This window comes from Engraulis encrasicolus, chromosome 9 (assembly GCF_034702125.1).
Source record: "Engraulis encrasicolus isolate BLACKSEA-1 chromosome 9, IST_EnEncr_1.0, whole genome shotgun sequence".
Taxonomy (NCBI): Eukaryota; Metazoa; Chordata; class Actinopteri; order Clupeiformes; family Engraulidae; genus Engraulis; species Engraulis encrasicolus.
The window spans coordinates 18,840,943-18,859,505 of NC_085865.1; the positions used below are offsets into that span (position 1 = coordinate 18,840,943).

The window sequence follows — 18,563 nt, forward strand, 5'->3', positions numbered from 1 at the left end:
AGGTTCAATCACTGAACAGCTAAGGCCTGTTGGGTCAAAAGTTCAAGAGGTGAGATACAATCAAATACTTGCTTTGATCGTTCTCGACTATGCACACTAGCATCACTAATCTAAGCCGCGGTAGATGATAAAAGTGATTTACAGTGGGACTATAAAATCTCTACACACTGTGCATACGATTCTTTTCTTCTTTTTTTTTAAACCCATCTCGAAACTTAATGTCCACTCGCTTGCCAAATTGTGTTTAGTGTTCTGACAGCTTGCAAAACAAAGACATGTCAAGCAAGAGGAGGAGAAGCGCCCCGGGCTCATTAAGGGCTGTGAAGGCAGCGGTGTGTGGCGCAGTAATTGTCAGGCCTCAGATCTTTAACAAATAAAGTGCCACTTAACACACGGTGGTGGAGGAGGATGGGGAGGAGGAGGGAGGAGGAGGAGGAGAGGCAGGGTGTATGTCACAATTATGCCACAGGCACTGGTGGCTGGGTGCAGGGTGCAGGGTGAGATGGTACTATATGGTGTGCCGCTACCAAGATGCCAAGAAATGCCACCACCACAAAGCAGCACAGTCCTATGGGGTGTCAGTGTGTGTGTGTGTGTGTGTGTGTGTGTGTGTGTGTGTGTGTGTGTGTGTGTGTGTGTGTGTGTGTGTGTGTGTGTGTGTGTGTGTGTGTGTGTGTGTGTGTGTGTGTGTGTGTGTGTGTGTGTGTGTGTGTGTGTGCGTGCATGCATGCAGAGCCAACGACAGGGGGGACAAAGGGGTATGTGGTCATGGGCCCAGGGAGATACGGTTCCCAGAATTGGGTCCCCATTACAATGTATGTATTGGGTTGGGGGACCTTTCAGATTACTTTGTCCCGGGCCCAGTAAAAGCTGTTAGCGGCCCTGCAAGCGTGTGTGTGTGTGTGTGTGTGTGTGTGTGTGTGTGTGTGTGTGTGTGTGTGTGTGTGTGTGTGTGTGTGTGTGTGTGTGTGTGTGTGTGTGTGTGTGTGTTGTGCTGGAATGCAAATCAACATGAACTACTAATGGTGAAAAGTAGAGTTTGGATTCAGGGGAGTGCAATGTTTTCACACGGCATCAACAACAACTCTTATTTTTCTCCATACTGTACAGTACACACACACGCCAACTCATTCTCTCCTTCTCTCTGTCGTTCTTTGACATGCACGCAAGCACGCACGCACGCACACACACATGCACACGTACACGTACACCCACACGCACACGTACACGCACACACACACAGATCCTCACAGCCTTATTGCCAACCTCTAGAACAAACAGACCCAAATTCAACCTGCAAGTATACAATGTGCCTCAGTGTGTGTGTGTGTGTGTGTGTGTGTGTGTGTGTGTGTGTGTGTGTGTGTGTGTGTGTGTGTGTGTGTGTGTGTGTGTGTGTGTGTGTGTGTGTGTGTGTGTGTGTGTGTGCGTGCGTGTGTGTGTGAGAGAGTGTTTGTTATTTACATAACGGAGCCCTCCCAGGGAGGCTGGAGTGCCTTGCTGTGCATGTTTGCAGCACAAGTCGGAGTTTCTCTCTCTCTTTTTTATTGCATTATTCTGTCTGTGGGGAATCAGCTGTCTCAGCAGAATGCTATTGTCTTATGACAAGTTGCCATGCCGAGAAGTAAACAGACTCTCTCTCCCTCTCTCTCTCTCTCTCTCTCTCTCTCTCTCTCTCTCTCTCTCTCTCTCTCTCTCTCGTTTACCCCATTTTCAAACCCCTTCCCCCTCTTCTCCTCTCCTCTCCCCTTCCCTCTTCCCCTTCCCCCATTTCTCTATTCCCTTCTTCTCCACTCCTCTTTTCCTGAAGCCAACTGACTCGAGCCGATCTCAAAGAAACACTCCTTGATTGATGTTGTGACAGTTATGTGCATTTGCACACTTCCTAAATGTGCTTTGCATCATGATATCCTCCCCATGTCTTACCCTCCTATCTCTCTCTCTCTCTCTCTCTCTCTCTCTCTCTCTGTGTCTCACACACACACACACATGCACACACACACATGCACGTCGCACACACACACGCACGCACACACACGCACGCACACGCACATGCACACGCACATGCACATGCACACACACACATAATGTTTTTGTGTGTGTCTGCTTTTCTCTCATTGCTCTTATCAAACCCATCCCTACCACTCGACTGCCGTTGTTGTTTTCTCACTCTTGTATCATGTCTGATGTGTTTCAGATAAAATGGCTGGCCGTGTGCGATACTAACACACGGCCCTCGGTTGTTATCTAGTTCGAGGTGGGGAGGGGGGGGGGGGGGGGATCAGCGTTCTGCTGGGTGCACAAGCTGAATTGCCAAGGAGGTTCCCTATCTTTCACCTTAATATTCCCTCCACCGAGCAGAGCTGCAGGTGGAGAGGAGGGAGGGGGCGTTGAAGTGGACCTTGCCATAAAAGAGGGCACGAATCACTTTCGAAAAACCTTTGGTTAAGAAGATGGCTGAAACCAATATGAAAGATGGCCATGCAATTAAGGGTTTTTAATGATGTGCCGGCTGACAGAAGTCAGCCAAGAAGACTTTCAAATCACACCGTAGCGGATCATTAACGAGGGGCAGTGTGTTCGATAGGTGTTGAATAAAAATGAGGGGAAAAAATGTAGGTGTTTTTATTAGAGGACACAAGAGCAGGCAATCTAAATTTAAAATGTATTCATTTTGGATACATAAACAAAGACGTGCGTACGGTTTTTGTGAAATGAATGGAATAGATCTATCATGCACTTTGGTATACTATTGCTATATTAGTTGAATTGTGTTATTGATCGGTTGTCCTGACAAAAAAAATCTGAAGCTCTGTCCGATTCTGTGCCTGTGTCTGATTGCGGGACTAAGCCCTACTGAAAACTTCTTACGGGTACGTTGAAACATGTTGGCTGTTTTTAAACATGCTCTATCCAAGATTTAATTAAGTTGTCTTGAGTAACCTTTTTGTTGAATACCGTGTTTGATTCTGACCGTGTCTTGTTTGTCTGCTTCTTTTTGGGTAAGTTTGCGCCATGCCATTTGTCGGAGTCACATAGAGCAGTGGTTCTTAACCTTTTTTCTTAACGCACCCCCTTACCTGTGTCCAAGACAAGCCGCGCACCCCCATCCAAACATCTTCATGTGTATACACACTAAAAACTGATTTGAGTGATTAATTATAATGATTCTTGCTGGAGACATTAACCCATACCTTAATCATTTTACATGGGGACCAAAACATAATTAATTATGTTTTGGTCCCTAATTATAATATTCACAAGCAGAATTTTGGTCACATCCTCAACAAAAAAAACGAATCCGCGCACCCCCTGAAATTTCTGGCGCACCCCCAGGGGGTGCCCGCACCCCAGGTTAAGAACCACTGACATAGATGTATGCAGCACAGCACAAAGCTCAGGCCTGGGTCTGTTCTCTAGCTGAGGACATGAAGAGACGATAGGTAGGCGGGTGGGGTGGTGGTGGTGTAAGTAATTCTTCCCGCTCACCACCTGATCAGCCTCTGAAATGAAGACCGGTAATGACTTTAGGGTTGGTGATTACCTGTCTCGGGGTCCTTAGCTGACTCCAAAAGATACAGAGGGAGCCTCATCCGCAGGCCTTGTGCTTTGAGCACAGCACGACGGGACAAACAAGGCAACCTTTCCTAATGGCTTTTTTAGCCTTCAAACAACAGCAGGTAACAAGAATTAGCCCTAAATAAGAACAGGGGCTACACAAATTTGTAGAATCCAAGAGTTGATTTAAGGTTCACCCACCACACAAGCTTCTATTCTCATGCAATCTGAGTACAAGCCTGACAGCCTTAACAAGTTGCTGACTATGAACAATTTGATAATTGAGATGCTCGGTGTATAGCCTCCTGGACATGTCTGGATGGTTTTTTGTTCTTATAGTCTGGAAAACAATACTTCGAGACTACACACAGCATAACTAAAATCGAAGGGAGCTTCTAAACATAGGGGACCTAACCCTGCTGGGCTTTAGAGAGGGGGAACACTAGGGGGGTAACGCTGAGAGTGGAATCTGGTTTAATTGAATGAACTCTGTCCAATGCACAATGAGAATGAGAGGGGGAAAAAAGAAGTTGCTGTGAACAGGAGCTGCATGTAGGGGGAGTGTGTTCAAGCCTGGCTGAGCAGAAATTACAGCAGTGTCGTTGTCTCCGTCTCTATCTTGCTCTGTAGGGGGAAGCCCTGCAGAGCCGACATTGAAGACATGCGATCCCACAGATTAATGAATAACTGCTACCGACACCACTTATGAGTCCTAACACCCAAAGATAATATCATTGGCGCTGCTTTAATGTGTAATTTGGACGCTAATGCTTGAAGTATTGCGCCCGCATCTTGCTGGGGGAGCCACTCTGCGGCACCGGGGTCCTGCTGTGCCAGCGCTCTGCCGCTGCTGCATGGGTGAAACAGAGGCATTCAAATTAGCCTACAGAAACACACACACACACACACACACACACACACACACACACACACACAGTCGCGCGCATACACACACGCGCGAACACATACACACACACACACATACACACACACACACACACACACACACAAGCCCGGGTGCCGCCAAAATTCTAGATGAAGACATCTCAGAATTTAGTGTAAATGGGGCTTATTTAATGCGGAACTATTAAAAGGGGTGGGAGGGGTTGGGGTTGCTGCTATTTTGGGCCTATATGAGGTTTGTTTATTTATTTATGTGATGTCTTGCAAAGCACATTAGGTTGCCATCTGGGTTGTCATAAAAGGCGATTTTTTATGAGCATAAATTTACAACATTGTTTCTGTTTTTTTTGTGGTGGCGGTTTTAACATTTCTTTCATGGCTGCATCAGTTTAATTTGTAGCAATTAGGAGAACAATGGCCAAACTTTAGTGCTGGCTTTGGTTGAGGAGCTGCAAGGCCATGTAATGAACTATGAGATCATCGATTTGAACATGACTATGTCACCAAGGGGGTATGCTAAGAACATGGTTTAGTGAAAAACCAGACGTAGTTAACCTACAGGAAGTGGTAAACTGCTAATAGATATACCAGTAGGCATCATTTACGTGATAAGAAAATGAGGACTTCAGGCTCTTCTATGAGATGATTTAGCTATACCACAAGGTTAACTTAACCTGGTTTACTACTGATCCAGCTTCAGTATACCCTCCAGATACCCTCCAGTATACCCTTTCTCTCTCTCTCTCTCTCTCCCTCTCTCTCTCTCTCTCTCTCTCTCTCTCTCTCTCTCTCTCTCTCTCTCTCTCTCTCTCTGTCTCTCATATGTGTGTGTGTGTACAGTATGTTCGTGTGTGTGTGTGTGTGTGTGTGTGTGTGTGTGTGTGTGTGTGTGTGTGTGTGTGTGTGTGTGTGTGTGTGTGTGTGTGTGTGTGTAGGATTTAAACTAAAGCATACAATTTGCAAAATCAAATCTACTTTTGGGAAACAAACACCAGTGTTTAGTCCAAAATACACAGGACAGTATGGTTCCCTCAACCCTCAAATTAATGGAGCCACAGACTGAAATGTGCTTACAGTTCCTGACATGTCAAGAAGAAAAATCTCGCCAAAATATTCTGTACCTTTTTAAAAGTAGTAAATCAATGAATCATCATTCTGATGCTGAGGCTCCTCAATTTCACTTTAGAAGGGCTGGGTTGGAACGAAAAAACTGCCAGGACCCTCACATATCCACAGGCCTGAACTGGTAATCTGTCGTCCTGGGACATTTTCCAGTGGGCAGACAGCCTTTAGGGCCACCACCTGTAAAATGTGGGACGGTCCCTAAGAAAAATAGAACAGCATTTGGCCTATGAGGACCGGCCACCCTCAAATAAAATACCCTGTTTGTTCCAGTCCTGCCCTGCACATTGGATTTAATCACAGATTAGCCTTAAATGCATTGCATGTAGGGTACCAATCAGATGTATGGCTTTGTTACCACACATGGAGAAGGGTTAGTCTGTTCCATCTGTCATGATTCTACGGCACTGCTCCAGATGTACACCCTTGCAAGCTCATCTAAATACTATTAGACATACTGTACAGTATAGGTTATGTATATCATTTGGTACACAGTTATTAAGAGGGCATACCAGGACTGCAATTCCCAAACACATTTAAGTAGAATTCAAGCCTAAGTAGTACTTAAGTATGAGGTGCCCCCTAGGCAATACACCACATCACTAAAAGTTTATGCATACAATCATTCTAAATATTTTTCTTGTGCATGCAAAGTGCACGTGCAACGTAAAATAATGTATGTATAAACTTTTAGTGGTGATGTGAGACCTATTTCTGATATATTGCCAAAGGGGGCACTCATACTTAACAGTTTTAGGGAAACGCAGCCCTGTCACAAGGCCCAAGTGTTGCAACCCTCCTCTGTAAAGCAAAGTAGGCCTACATCCAGGCTATACATTGGTAAAGCTGCATACACTTGTGTGTTGTGTGTGCTTTCGAAGTCAAGAAATCTAGCATTAGCATTAGCTGTGACCAGGTGTGCATCCCAATATGTGACCTTGCCTCCTCCACTTGTGCTTGTCTCCTCGTCCCGCCTCCTGGCCCCTCCTCCGTGGAGAAAACGATAAAGTTTCCCAGCTGTCAGCCTCGCCACAACAACTTTTGAGGGACTGTTTCTCATTCACCATCCCAATTGCAAATGAGAAAAAGACTTTACAATTGAGCTTTTGCAAGATATTGAAATATAATGCTGTTGTCAGTGATGTCATCATGACGAGAAGCAAGTGGAGGAGGCAAGTGGAGGAGGCAAGGTCGCATATTAAAACGCACTCCAGGCCAGGGTGGTCCAGAGCTTGCTGCTTATAATTTGTCTCAAGTGTTCTAGATCAGCTAATCAACTCTCCTTGCTCCTAATTGGTCAGTTTCAAATTTGGCGCCTTTTAAAAGTTCTCTGTCTTGCTCCCAACTTGGCTGCTCGCTTCTTCGTAATCCACCACCTCCCCTGCTCCACCTTGTCCTGTATGACATGGCATGGGCTACTCCTTGCCTCACATGCCTGATGAAGACCCTGTTGGGTCGAAAAGTTGTATGACCTGAACACATTTTCAAAGCGGTGCTACAGTGTGCGGACTTCAACTTACCACTACGGGCTACTCCTTGTCATGTTGCCTGCTCAGCTCATGGGGGAATTGCTGGCTCTCCTAATCGTAAATTCGGTGAGCATTCCCTATGCTGCTGCTGTCCCCGGAATCTCTGCTTTCTATGGTACTCTGAACAGCGCCATAGCGTCAAATCTAATTCATAGCTGTTCAATAAAGAAATTGCATTCAGAATTTCTTGTCTTGTTTTTCTTGACTGTAATGGACGTGACAGAACTCTTGTTTTTTTCAAGGCAAACAATCCATCTTTCAGTTGATCCGTGAAAGACGGTCATCTTCTGTGAGAAACATGACAACTACATGCCCCCGGAGACCAACGGTGTCCCCATCCATCTCGTCAATGGCCTATGAGGTCTTAGTGGACTATAGCTTTTCCAGGCGGTCATCACACCATTCTTCCATACATGCTCCATACAATTTCTACCAGCAACTGACCTGGCCTTCATAGTCATGATGGCATGCTTGATGCACACAATATGCCTAATGGGCCACTTAATGATGTGTGTTCCAACGTCTTGAGCCATTGAATGAGGCATTTCATACTATTAGCTCTATGTAAAAAAAACAACAAAAAACAAACTGTAGCATCCGTCATTTTCAAATTGCACCGTCATACCTCTGATTCCTCTGTCACATACTGTATCTGATACTGTCAGTCACATGTCTTAGAAATAATTTTGTGTCAACATTAGCAGACATTTGGCATCTCTAGGCTATGGCGCACATTGTTTGCCTTCTCAGAGTAAAGGCAGCAGCAATGGCAGCGTGTCTGTATGGCTGGCTGCTGCTGTGAGGCTGTGTGGTTATTTCCCCCCGCATGCTAGGGCTCATTTACTGAGCCTGCTGTTAAATTATCATCACAGGCTCAGGCCACTCGTAGCAACTGAACTATGCTACTCAACAAACCATAAATAAATAGACCTAATGATCCACCATTTAACGCTCACACTTGTGTCGCAAAGCACCCGTAACAAATCGTCTTTTTTTCTTTGTCTTTTTCCCCCACTGCTCTGCTCAGATGTGTTTTTCAGACTATGGCTCGATTTGTTACTTTTCCTTTGGTCAGGATCAGAAAACCATTTGGCTCCTACCAACAAAGGCAGACAGATGTAGTGCACTGCAGACTCTGTTTCGTCCTAAATTGTTACTGATGCCTCTGACTCGGTACCAAACTGTTGCACAATCCCTGATTTGTCCTGTTTGGAACAAAAGCAATACATTCTGTTGTTCTATCTCAATTTCGCTCTGTTGGTCTCTGCTTCGAAATACCTTGTGCACACCCTCTGTACTGTTACTCTGACTGTGACTGGTCCTCCTCTGAGTAATCAGAGAACAAGGGGCGCCCATGCTTTCATTTTTTTAGATCTTGTTGTAGGAACTGTGTGGTCTACACTGTGATTATTAGTCCTGTTATAGGAGGTCATCAGAATGATGGGACCTAATGAGTTGTGTATCCCACAACGTCTGTATTCTTCACATAAACAGTTTAAAAATGGAGATGAACTCCAAAATCACTTACCACCAATAGACCTATAATGTCAAATACATTGTGTCACAAGGAAATGTGTTTCAATCAAATGCATATATGAATATAGAACTTGGGATTTGATGTGGAACTATCACAGTTTTAGAATTTTAGAAAAAGAAATGATTTCACATGATTTTCTTTTCGCTGCTGCACTCCTACCTCATGCAGATAAAATAGACATTGCCCACATTCTGCACCACTTGGTCCTCTGAATTTGGAACGTTTATTTTATACTTCCCATATGTGCAGTCTTTGATGTTTTTAGGTTACTAACATATAGATGTTTTTTTATATTCAAATGTGCAGTTTAGCTGCATGATAATAATGTGTGAACAGGGATTTTTTTCCAATTAAGCTACACCAAATATATTGTCTAATGTTCTAATGTGTCTGATGTCTGTGTGTGTGTGTGTGTGTGTGTGTGTGTGTGTGTGTGTGTGTGTGTGTGTGTGTGTGTGTGTGTGTGTGTGTGTGTGTGTGTGTGTGTGTGTGTGTGTGTGTGTGTGTGTGTGTCAAGCGTCCATTTGTGTTGATGCAAAGGGTTTTTTGCCCCAAGGGTAAATAAAGAATGCGAAAATGCAATGTGTATTTCGTAGCATGGCAAACACGGTAAAACCATCGCCAGAGGTAGGCCCTATGTTTTGTAGAAAATGTAAGATGGTGGGGTTCTGTCCATGCCCCAGTCCGCTCAACCAGACCACCAGCAAAGGCCTTCTCGCTACTCCAGGACCATGGACAGCGGTCACTTCTAGGCCTACTGAAACTACACGGACGCCCTCTGCCATCTGAAGCGGCCATCAACACACAGATATGCTAAGATAAATTGATTAGTTTTACAAGTGAAACGAAAATGTGTATTTAATACCATGCGTAATACCCAAGAGACGCGTGGTGACGAACGTAGGCTAATAATCCGCGTCAGACGTTTATGTGACATTTGGATTTGTAGAAAAAAATAAATAGATAGGGGTACAATACAATATTTTTTATTAGGCGGGACATATAGGGTTTTTTTCTCCTGTTATTTCACAATATACATTTGTGAGCAACGTCACTGAACACTAAATCAGTCAAAGCTACGATCCGGAATGTAGAACACACCATAATGTGAATATGTATTTTTTAATATAAATTAGGCAAATGTTAAGTAAAAGTTTCTTTTTAAAATGTCTCCATTGGCTGTTATATGACTTTTCTCGTAATATAGTAGGCGGCCTACATTTGGCATATTTTCAATATGTTCAGCATCCAAACGAAACACCATGGACAGCACAAAAAAATCATAATCTCCCATTCGTGCAAAAATGCTTTGGGCGGAAAAGGACTTCTTCACACATGTACGTCCGTCACTCCATATATCTCTTTTGACTGAAGCCAGATCTCTTAAGGCTATACAAACACAAAATAAAGCATTATTAAATACATGTGGTTTCGGGGGTTATTCTTCTGCGTATATATCTTCTCTTTTAGTCCGAGCGCTCATACATGTCTTTTGTCAAAAGTTGATTTTCCCAAGCAATAAAATCCAGTAGCCCGTCTTGGGGGGGAAAGCACACACGAAGGCAGATCGATTCGTTTATCCACCGGATTGCATTGGCCGATGGGGTTGAAAATATGAACTCCACAGATTCGTCCTTTGAATGATATTTAAAACGTGTAAGCTATTTGTCCGCTTGGGTAACAGTTATGTTCGAGGAACTGACCTTTGCGTGGTTCCTCACCCACGGAGGAGTCACTCGCGGTGCAGTGCGCCTTGCCAAGGTTATTATAGAGGAAATACCAAAAAGCCAGAAAACGTGGAGTACTTCCATCCGCCCATGAGATTCCCCCGCTCCAATTTGAGATACAGGCGGTCCTCTCGCTCCACCATCAGTAGAACTCCGTTACTCGCCGCTTCTCGTGTAACATCCTGATCCCCGGCAAACGCAGAGATGACTGGATACTCGTTTTGCATCAGGTTGACCTAAGAAATAGAAAAAAATAACATTTTTAACCAATTACGTCATTGATTCTGTCAAAGAATTGGGTCCGTCTCGTAAAAGAAAGAGAGAAAGAAACAAGTGCGCACATTGTCCAACTCACCTGAATAGTTTGTCTGTTGTACACCTTCACCACATGAAAGCTAAAGCTGTAAATCCCTCTCCTTGGAGCCGTGAACACGCTGCCTTTGAGGTCGAAATGATTGCCGATGTTGACTAATGCCTGCAACGACAAGAGCAAAGCGCACAAAGACACCTGTGAAAGGAATTCTGATCCGCGGCACACGACACGAACGAATTGTCCCACCGACTTGCAACAAAATCCCCAAAGTTGACAATTGCAGACCTCGAAAACATGAAGCAGTGTTGTTTACTAAACCTGTTGGATGTTTTACCCTCTGAACACAGTTATTTTACCGGTCTCTATTCAAATTCCAAATCACATTTTTATTGTTCATATCGTGTAGGCTGTGCTGAACAGTTTCATATCCTGTACTGCATACCATGCAGTATTTTGGGTGAACCACGAGATGTATAAGTGCACCCAATGTTTAACAAGTCTACAATCCCGCACCATTCCATCACGTCTCTTTGGAGGTATGTAGTTTTTACGCGCAAACACAGTGCGCAAAATAAACAATAAACAAAGATTTTAGAGAGTGCATCTCACCTGGTCGAAGTAGATCGTCATTGAAGTGTTGCTCATCTCAGATGGTTCATGGTTTGTCGCTCTGACGGCGGAGAATGCCACTTTGGCGCTGCCAGACCTGACGGATATCCCGAGCGAAGAAGTGACCCCTCCATCAGAGGACGGGTTCGAGTCGCACACCACCAGACACTTCCCTTCCAGGACAATGGGCTCCGTATCATTCTGGCCGCGGCATACACCGATGCCACATCCCAGGAGCAGAACTAATGCCAGCATGGCACGGGGTCCGGGGCAGCGTGCTGGCACCATGGTCGGAGCAAGAATCCTGTGCACACTGATCTTAACGATCAGCCCCTTGGAGGTTTGTTGTGGCTCTATCACCTGGTCCAACCTAACCCCTCACTCCCTGTTTCTCACCCTCACACACACACGCACACACTGACACACACACGTTCTCTCTCTCTCTCTCTCTCTCTCTCTCTCTCTCTCTCTCTCTCTCTCTCTCTCTCTCTCTCTCTCTCTCTCTCTCTCTTATGCGTCTTCGTAGTTGGCAGGATGATCTTCAAGCTGCTTGTGTGATGGATCCTGATAATTGAAAAGAAAGACACAGATAGTTGAATTATAGGATGAGGTAATAAAGAGATTGAACATTTTCAATTAAATGCTCTATTATGAAGAATTCGCTCACAAATACGCACCGGAGAGCGCATAATTTTACGCACAGCCAATATGCCTCAAATAGAGAATTTGTTGCGGTATTCAAGTACTTGAAAGACTCAACGTCACCTATGTCTTTTAAAATAGCATCATTAAACTTCTACGAGTAATAAACGCACATTTAAAATACACCTTACGACTGGTGATCCGTGCGTAAAAACACTTTGTTATTTTAGTGTGCCTTTTCCGCGCGATAAAAGCTGTGATGCTTCACAAAATGTTCTATACAATACCTGTTAAATCCATAGCGCTCTTCTGGGACCGTCCTCTCTGCATGCGCGGCAGTCCTGAGAGTAAGTGAGAGAAGGCTGCGGTTTGACGAGAGAAAAAGAATCGCCCCTTCGTGCCCTCCAGAGAACGGCTCCCGCCCATCCTTTACATTTACGAACCGTAGCAATTTTACACGCTGGCGAGAGAGAGAAGCACCCACTTCATTCAACGCCGCCGACTGGCCACCCGTCTAGATTAATGACACTGTTTGCATAACCAGTTGAATCAAAGTTTAACTGTAAGAGATCCCTTGGGACAAGATGTTCAGTTGTTTAAAAGGAAGACTGCCGCTGCTAATAGGCTAATTCGATGTTATGCAGAGATTAATCAGAATGGATGAGAGAAAAACGTCTCACTGCATTTTGGTTTGTTCGGGTAATTGAGAGTGTATGTATGTTCTGATATGAATGTTGAGGTGACACAAAGAAAAAGGATAAGCGAGATACTTTTGCTCCATCCAGTGGTTGAAAAATGGTATAGTTCTGATGCGTGTTTGAACATTCAATTCAGTGCATCTTGTTATTTTCATGGTTTAAATTTGAACTTTAAACACATAGCCTACACCTTAACAGGGACCTATGGATTTGAAACGCATTAATGAGCCAATTTGGGAATATTATGAAACACACACCAATGACCTTATGTGAAATGACCCTGTGAAAAAAAACTTGTCTTGACAGTTTTGAAAATGTATAAAAATAAAAAAACAAAGAAATCATATTTACAAAAGTATTCACAGCCTTTGCTTAATACTTTGTAGAACCACCTTTGGCAGAAACTAGGCCTACATTCATTTTTTCATTTCGAAATGAAAAGGGATAAAAGGGAGGTCATCGGTGTGTGTTTCAACCTTTCAGTACATTGAAATTGTATATTTTGAGTCTGCACCTGGCTAAAATAGATGGGTGTGAGTTTTGAATTAAATCCTATGGAGAGTATCATGATCTGCTTCTGTAGTCACAGTGCATGTTGACATGCATGCTTCTTTAGGTGTAATTCAGATTTCCAATGTTGACGGCATTCATACATTCCCAAACCATGTCAGTCCCACTACCTGTTATGTTTGCCATTGCCATGGCAATGCCACGTTTACAGGTTCATACGTATGACGTTGTACGTAACGTCACTCTAGTTAGTTAGTTGTGTGTGTGATTAAATGGAGGACTCTCCAACTTCAGCTCTCTGTGTCCGAGTCCTTTCCTACTTAACATTTGGCGACGAGGATGGCTGACTGTTCACTACCACCGCCTTCTCCTTTCCTGGCTCTGCCCGGCGAACCACCCGTGCCGTGGTTGCGTTGGATTACAGCATTCGAAACTTATCTCCTGGCTGCCGGCTTGGATAACGTTTCGGACGGGAGGAAACGCGCGCTGTTACTGCACTGTCTCGGAACAGAGGGACAACGAGTGTTTGACACATTCGGGAAAATTCCTAAATATGACGACGCAGTGAAACGTTTGAAGGACCACTTTGCAGCCCCACAAAGCGCCCTTCTCCGCCGAGTCATTTTCTGGCGCAGGCACCAACGGATGGGTGAGTCTGTATCCCAATATGTTGCAGATCTGAAGGGCTTGGCTAGCTTGTGCAAGTTTAAAACGCTGCAAGACGAAATGATACGCGACCAGCTCATCTTACATACGAACTGTGATAAAATCAGAGAGAAACTGTTATTGGAGGAAGATGATTTGACACTAGTACAGGCTGTGAAGATAGCTGTTCAAGTGGAATCTGCCCTTAAATGCGCGGCAAATCTGTCGGAGCCCGCCCCATCACAGCATTCATCGGAGGCAAACGAATCACAGCCCTTAATAGCATTGGCCAACCTCACTACCACTACCACAGATAACGTGCAAATAGCCTCTCAGCCACGTGAGCGTGCCAGACAACCATGTGGGAACTGTGGCTCTCTCACACACAATTCTAGAGCACAAGTCTGCCCTGCGCGGGGAAAAACCTGCAGCAATTGTGGGAAACTAAATCACTTTCATAAAGTCTGCAGATCTGCCCCAATGAGAGCCAACCAACAACAGTCACTCGCCCCCACAACAATAATTCACAATGTTCACTCTGGCTCCTCATTTAAAACGTGCTCCCTCATGGTCAATGGTGTCACACTGCCTCTCCTCCTCGACACAGGAGCCACTGTATCACTGTTGAACTGGTCAACCTGGAAAAATTTCTTCTCTGATAAGCCACTAGCCCCAGCCTCCACAACACTGCGTGGCTATGGGAATTCCAACATTGACCTTATGGGAACTGTGACGCTCCCAGTGCGTTATGGAGATAAAACCCTGCCAAAATTCACATTTCATGTTGCCCGCCATGGTGCCAACTTACTCGGCCTAGACCTTTTCAGTGGCCTCGGATTCACCTTGCTCGACACAACGGGTTCAGAGATCCACACTGTCGCCTCCCCATGGCGGCAACAATGGGTGATGTTGTTCGATGGGTTGGGTTGTCTTTCAGCTTTTGCCCATCAGCCCATGGTGGACCCTACTGTCAGATCTGTGATGCAGCCACTTCGACGCTCCCCACTAGCTCTTCGCGACGACATCACAGCTGAACTACAGCGCATGCTCGAGGGTGACATAATTGAGCAGGTGAATGCTTCACCATGGATATCCAACATCGTGGTGGCGAAGAAAAAAGATGGTGGCCTGCGCATCTGCGTAGACCTCAGGTCGGTGAACAAAGCCATAATACCGGACCGCTACCCCTTGCCAACAACAGAGGAGCTTACTGCCCAGTTCTATGGGTCCACAGTGTTCTCGAAGCTGGACCTCCGTCAGGGCTACCTCCAGGTGCCTTTACACCCAGACAGCCGCAACCTGACGGCGTTCATTACTCACAAAGGTGTCTTCCGCTTCAAACGCATGGCTTTTGGACTGTGTTCGGCACCAAGCTGTTTTCAGAAAATCATGGCCTCCATCCTCGCGGGGATTCCAGGCGTGGCTGTGTTTTTGGACGACATCGTGGTCCATGGCTCCACTACCACAGAACATGACGAACGGCTCCACAGAGTTTTCTCAGCATTGGCCACACACCAGCTCACACTCAATGGAGGAAAGTGTGTCATTGGGGCCTCATCCATCGAGTATGTCGGGTTTCGTCTGTCTGCGGAAGGGATCAGCCCACTCCTCTCAAACACAGAGGCCATTCAGCGAGTCCCAGAGCCCACATCGCCAGCTCAGGTGGCTTCCTTCCTTGGCATGACCGCATACTATCTCAGGTTTGTGCCACAGTACTCGGAGACAACCGCGCCACTTCGGAGACTGCTAAAAAAAGGACGAGCCCTGGCTCTGGACACCGGCCTGCTCTGAGGCCGTGCAATGCCTGAAAAACACAGCTCACATCACCGCCTATCCTGGCACACTTCGATCCAGCCAGCCCCACACTGGTCACGTGCGACGCCTCAGCCATCGCCATCGGGGCGGTGATGTCACAGGTCCAAGGGGGTACAGAGCGGCCCATCGCTTTTGCCTCCCGGGCCCTCACCCCTACAGAACAGCGCTACTCTGTGGGGGAACGGGAAGCTCTGGCGTGCCTCTGGGCCTGCGAGCGTTGGCACTTGTATCTGTATGGCCGCGAATTCACCCTGAGGACTGATCATCAGGCGCTCACTGCCCTTCTGGCCACATCAGGCACTGGCCATAGGCCACTCCGTCTGCACCGTTGGGCTGAACCGCTTACTGCAGTACCACTACCGCCTGCCAATTCACACCTGGGCGTGACAATGTGGTAGCAGACCTGCTGTCTCCGCGCCATCCCCACACCACCCACGCCTCAGGTCTCAGTTTCCAGTTCTCGAGCAGGAAGAGCACGACATTGTACAGCTCCTCCACACACCACTCCAGGAAACTGTGTCACTGCAGGAGCTGCAGGAGGCCTCGGCAGCCGACCCCCCTGTCCTTTCCTCTCTGTCAGAATATATCAGGCATGGCTGGCCAAAACGAGTTCCGGAAGAGCTCACACCCTACTTCGGGTTCCGAGATCAGCTGGCCTGCTGGAACGACACCTGTGTTGCCAGAGGGCTCTGCGCGGTGATTCCAAGTTCCCTGCAGGCACGTGTCCTTGCTATGGCGCACGAGGGCCACTTGGGCATAGTCAAGCTCAAACAGCGGTGTCGGGATACAGTGTGGTGGCCCGGGATCGACAGGGAAATCGAGGACATGGTAAAGGACTGCACTGCCTGCCTCGTCAGTGGGAAGACTCGGGCCCCAGCTCCGCCTCCACCCATGCAGCCTTTGGCCTGGCCCTCAAAACCCTGGGAGCATCTACAACTCGATGTGTGTGGCGAACTGCATGGCGTCCCGCACCACCAGCGTTTTCTGGTAGTGCTCTATGATCTTCACTCCAAGTGGCCAGAGGTGACACCAGTTGGCTCAGTTACAGCCAGGGTGTTGATCAACATTCTAGACTCCCTATTCGCCCGTTGGGGTCTGCCCCAAAAAATCACCACAGATAATGGGCCGCAAATGGTTTCAGCCGAACTGACCTCCTACCTGAAGGAAAAAAGGGATTCACCACATTCGCACAGCCTTCTATCACCCCTCAGCCCAACGGAGGGGTGGAACGGCTGAATCAGTCTTTGAAGAATGGAATCAGGGCGCACTTGGCCCAGGGGTGCACATTCAGCGTCAGCCTACTGCAGACATTGTTACACTATCGTGCCACCCCACATGCCACAACTGGAGTCTCTCCGGCCTCCCTCATGCTGGGGCGAGAGCTCCAGCTGCCCGCTTGACAGACTCCGCCCCGCTCTGGCCCAAACCCCAGCTCACCCACTCCAAGCAAAGGTGGACGCACATCAGTCTCGAATGAAGAAGTGGTTCGATGGGAAACGACGAGCCCGGTCTCCCAACATCGCAGTCCATGACTGGGTGAGAATTCGCCGACCACATCGGGATAATAAATTGCAGTCTTTCTGGTCACCTCCTGTCCAGGTCAGCAAACGGCTCGGCCCTGCCACTTTCCGGCTCGCAGATGGAACCCGTTGGCATGCCAGCCGTCTCCGCAGGGTCCAAGCTCCCATAGGGCCTAGCGGATGTGCAGCTCCAACTACGCCCATATTGATCCCACGAGATGGCCCATGGCCAGGGCCCAGCACCCAGCCTGACAGTGACACACCTCCTGTCCAGCCAGGGGCCACAGCCCCTGAACCTACAGCATCGGAGCCAGTCACTGCAGCTGAGGGGCGCCCAGCCGTCCAGCCAGGGGCCGCAGCCCCTGACCATGCAGCCCCTGACCATGCAGCCCCTGAGCCTGACGCTGCAGCACAGGGACGCCCAGCCCGGGCACGTGCACGGCCTGGACACCTCAATGACTTTGAGACTAATTTTCACGTTTAGGTTCTGGGGAACGGGGGGGAAATGTTATGTTTGCCATTGCCATGGCAATGCCACGTTTACAGGTTCATACGTATGACGTTGTACGTAACGTCACTCTAGTTAGTTAGTTGTGTGTGTGATTAAATGGAGGACTCTCCAACTTCAGCTCTCTGTGTCCGAGTCCTTTCCTACTTAACACTACCATGCTTGACTAGCCAGATGATACACTTTTGTGTAAAACTCACTTGTTTACTACCACACATGCTTAACACCATCTAAAGCAAATTTGTATTTCTTGGTCTCATCAGACCACACAACATGGTTCCAGTGATCCATATCCTTGGTCTGTTCCTCTCTCTTGAGACCAAGATAAATACATTTGCTTCAGATGGCGTCAAGCATGTGTGGTGGTAAACAAGTGAGTTTTACTCAAAAAGTGCATCATCTGACTAGTCAAGCATGGTGGGACTGACATGGTTTGGGGATGTATGAATGCAGTCAACATTGGAAATCTGAATTACACCTAAAGAAGCATGCATGCCAACATTGGAAATCTGAATTACACCTAAAGAAGCATGCATGCCAACATGCACTGTGACTACAAAAGCAGATCATGATACTCTCCATAGGATTTCATTCAAAACTCACACCCATCTATTTTAGCCAGGTGCAGACTCAAAATGTAAAATTTCAATGTACTGAAAGGTTGAAACACACACAGATGACCTCCCTTTTAATCCTTTTTCATTTCGAAATGAAAAAATGAATGTAGTTGCTACCAAAGGTGGTTCTAGAAAGTGCTAAGCAAAGGCTGTGAATTTGTAAATATGATTTCTTTGTTTTTTATTTTTATAAATTTTCAAAACTGTCAAGACAACTTTTTTTTCACATGGTCATAATGGAATAATTTGTGTAGGATTTTGACAACAGAGATTCATTTGTAGCATTTGGAATAAGGCTGTAAGATAATAA

General features: G+C 46.5%; 1 protein-coding gene across 1 annotated transcript; it reads right to left on the reverse strand.

The window, feature by feature from the left end:
- Positions 1–9,619: 9,619 nt before the first annotated feature.
- cbln2b (cerebellin 2b precursor) lies at positions 9,620–11,703 on the reverse strand. The gene is made up of 3 exons (XM_063206112.1): positions 11,299–11,703; positions 10,732–10,851; positions 9,620–10,612 (listed from the first exon to the last, which is right to left on the reverse strand). Exons 1-3 carry the CDS (start codon positions 11,584–11,586, stop codon positions 10,415–10,417), a joined length of 606 nt encoding a protein of 201 aa, XP_063062182.1. The 5' UTR covers positions 11,587–11,703; the 3' UTR covers positions 9,620–10,414.
- Positions 11,704–18,563: the final 6,860 nt, after the last annotated feature.

Bases quoted from the DNA above. Each gene is read 5' to 3' on its own strand.
- cbln2b (XM_063206112.1), bottom strand. From the start codon at position 11,586: ATGGTGCCAGCACGCTGCCCCGGACCCCGTGCCATGCTGGCATTAGTT. The intron at 10,852-11,298 runs GTGAGATGCACT...TTGTCGTTGCAG, and splicing joins TGACGATCTACTTCGACCAG to GCATTAGTCAACATCGGCAA. The intron at 10,613-10,731 runs GTGAGTTGGACA...TCTATTTCTTAG, and splicing joins ACAACAGACAAACTATTCAG to GTCAACCTGATGCAAAACGA.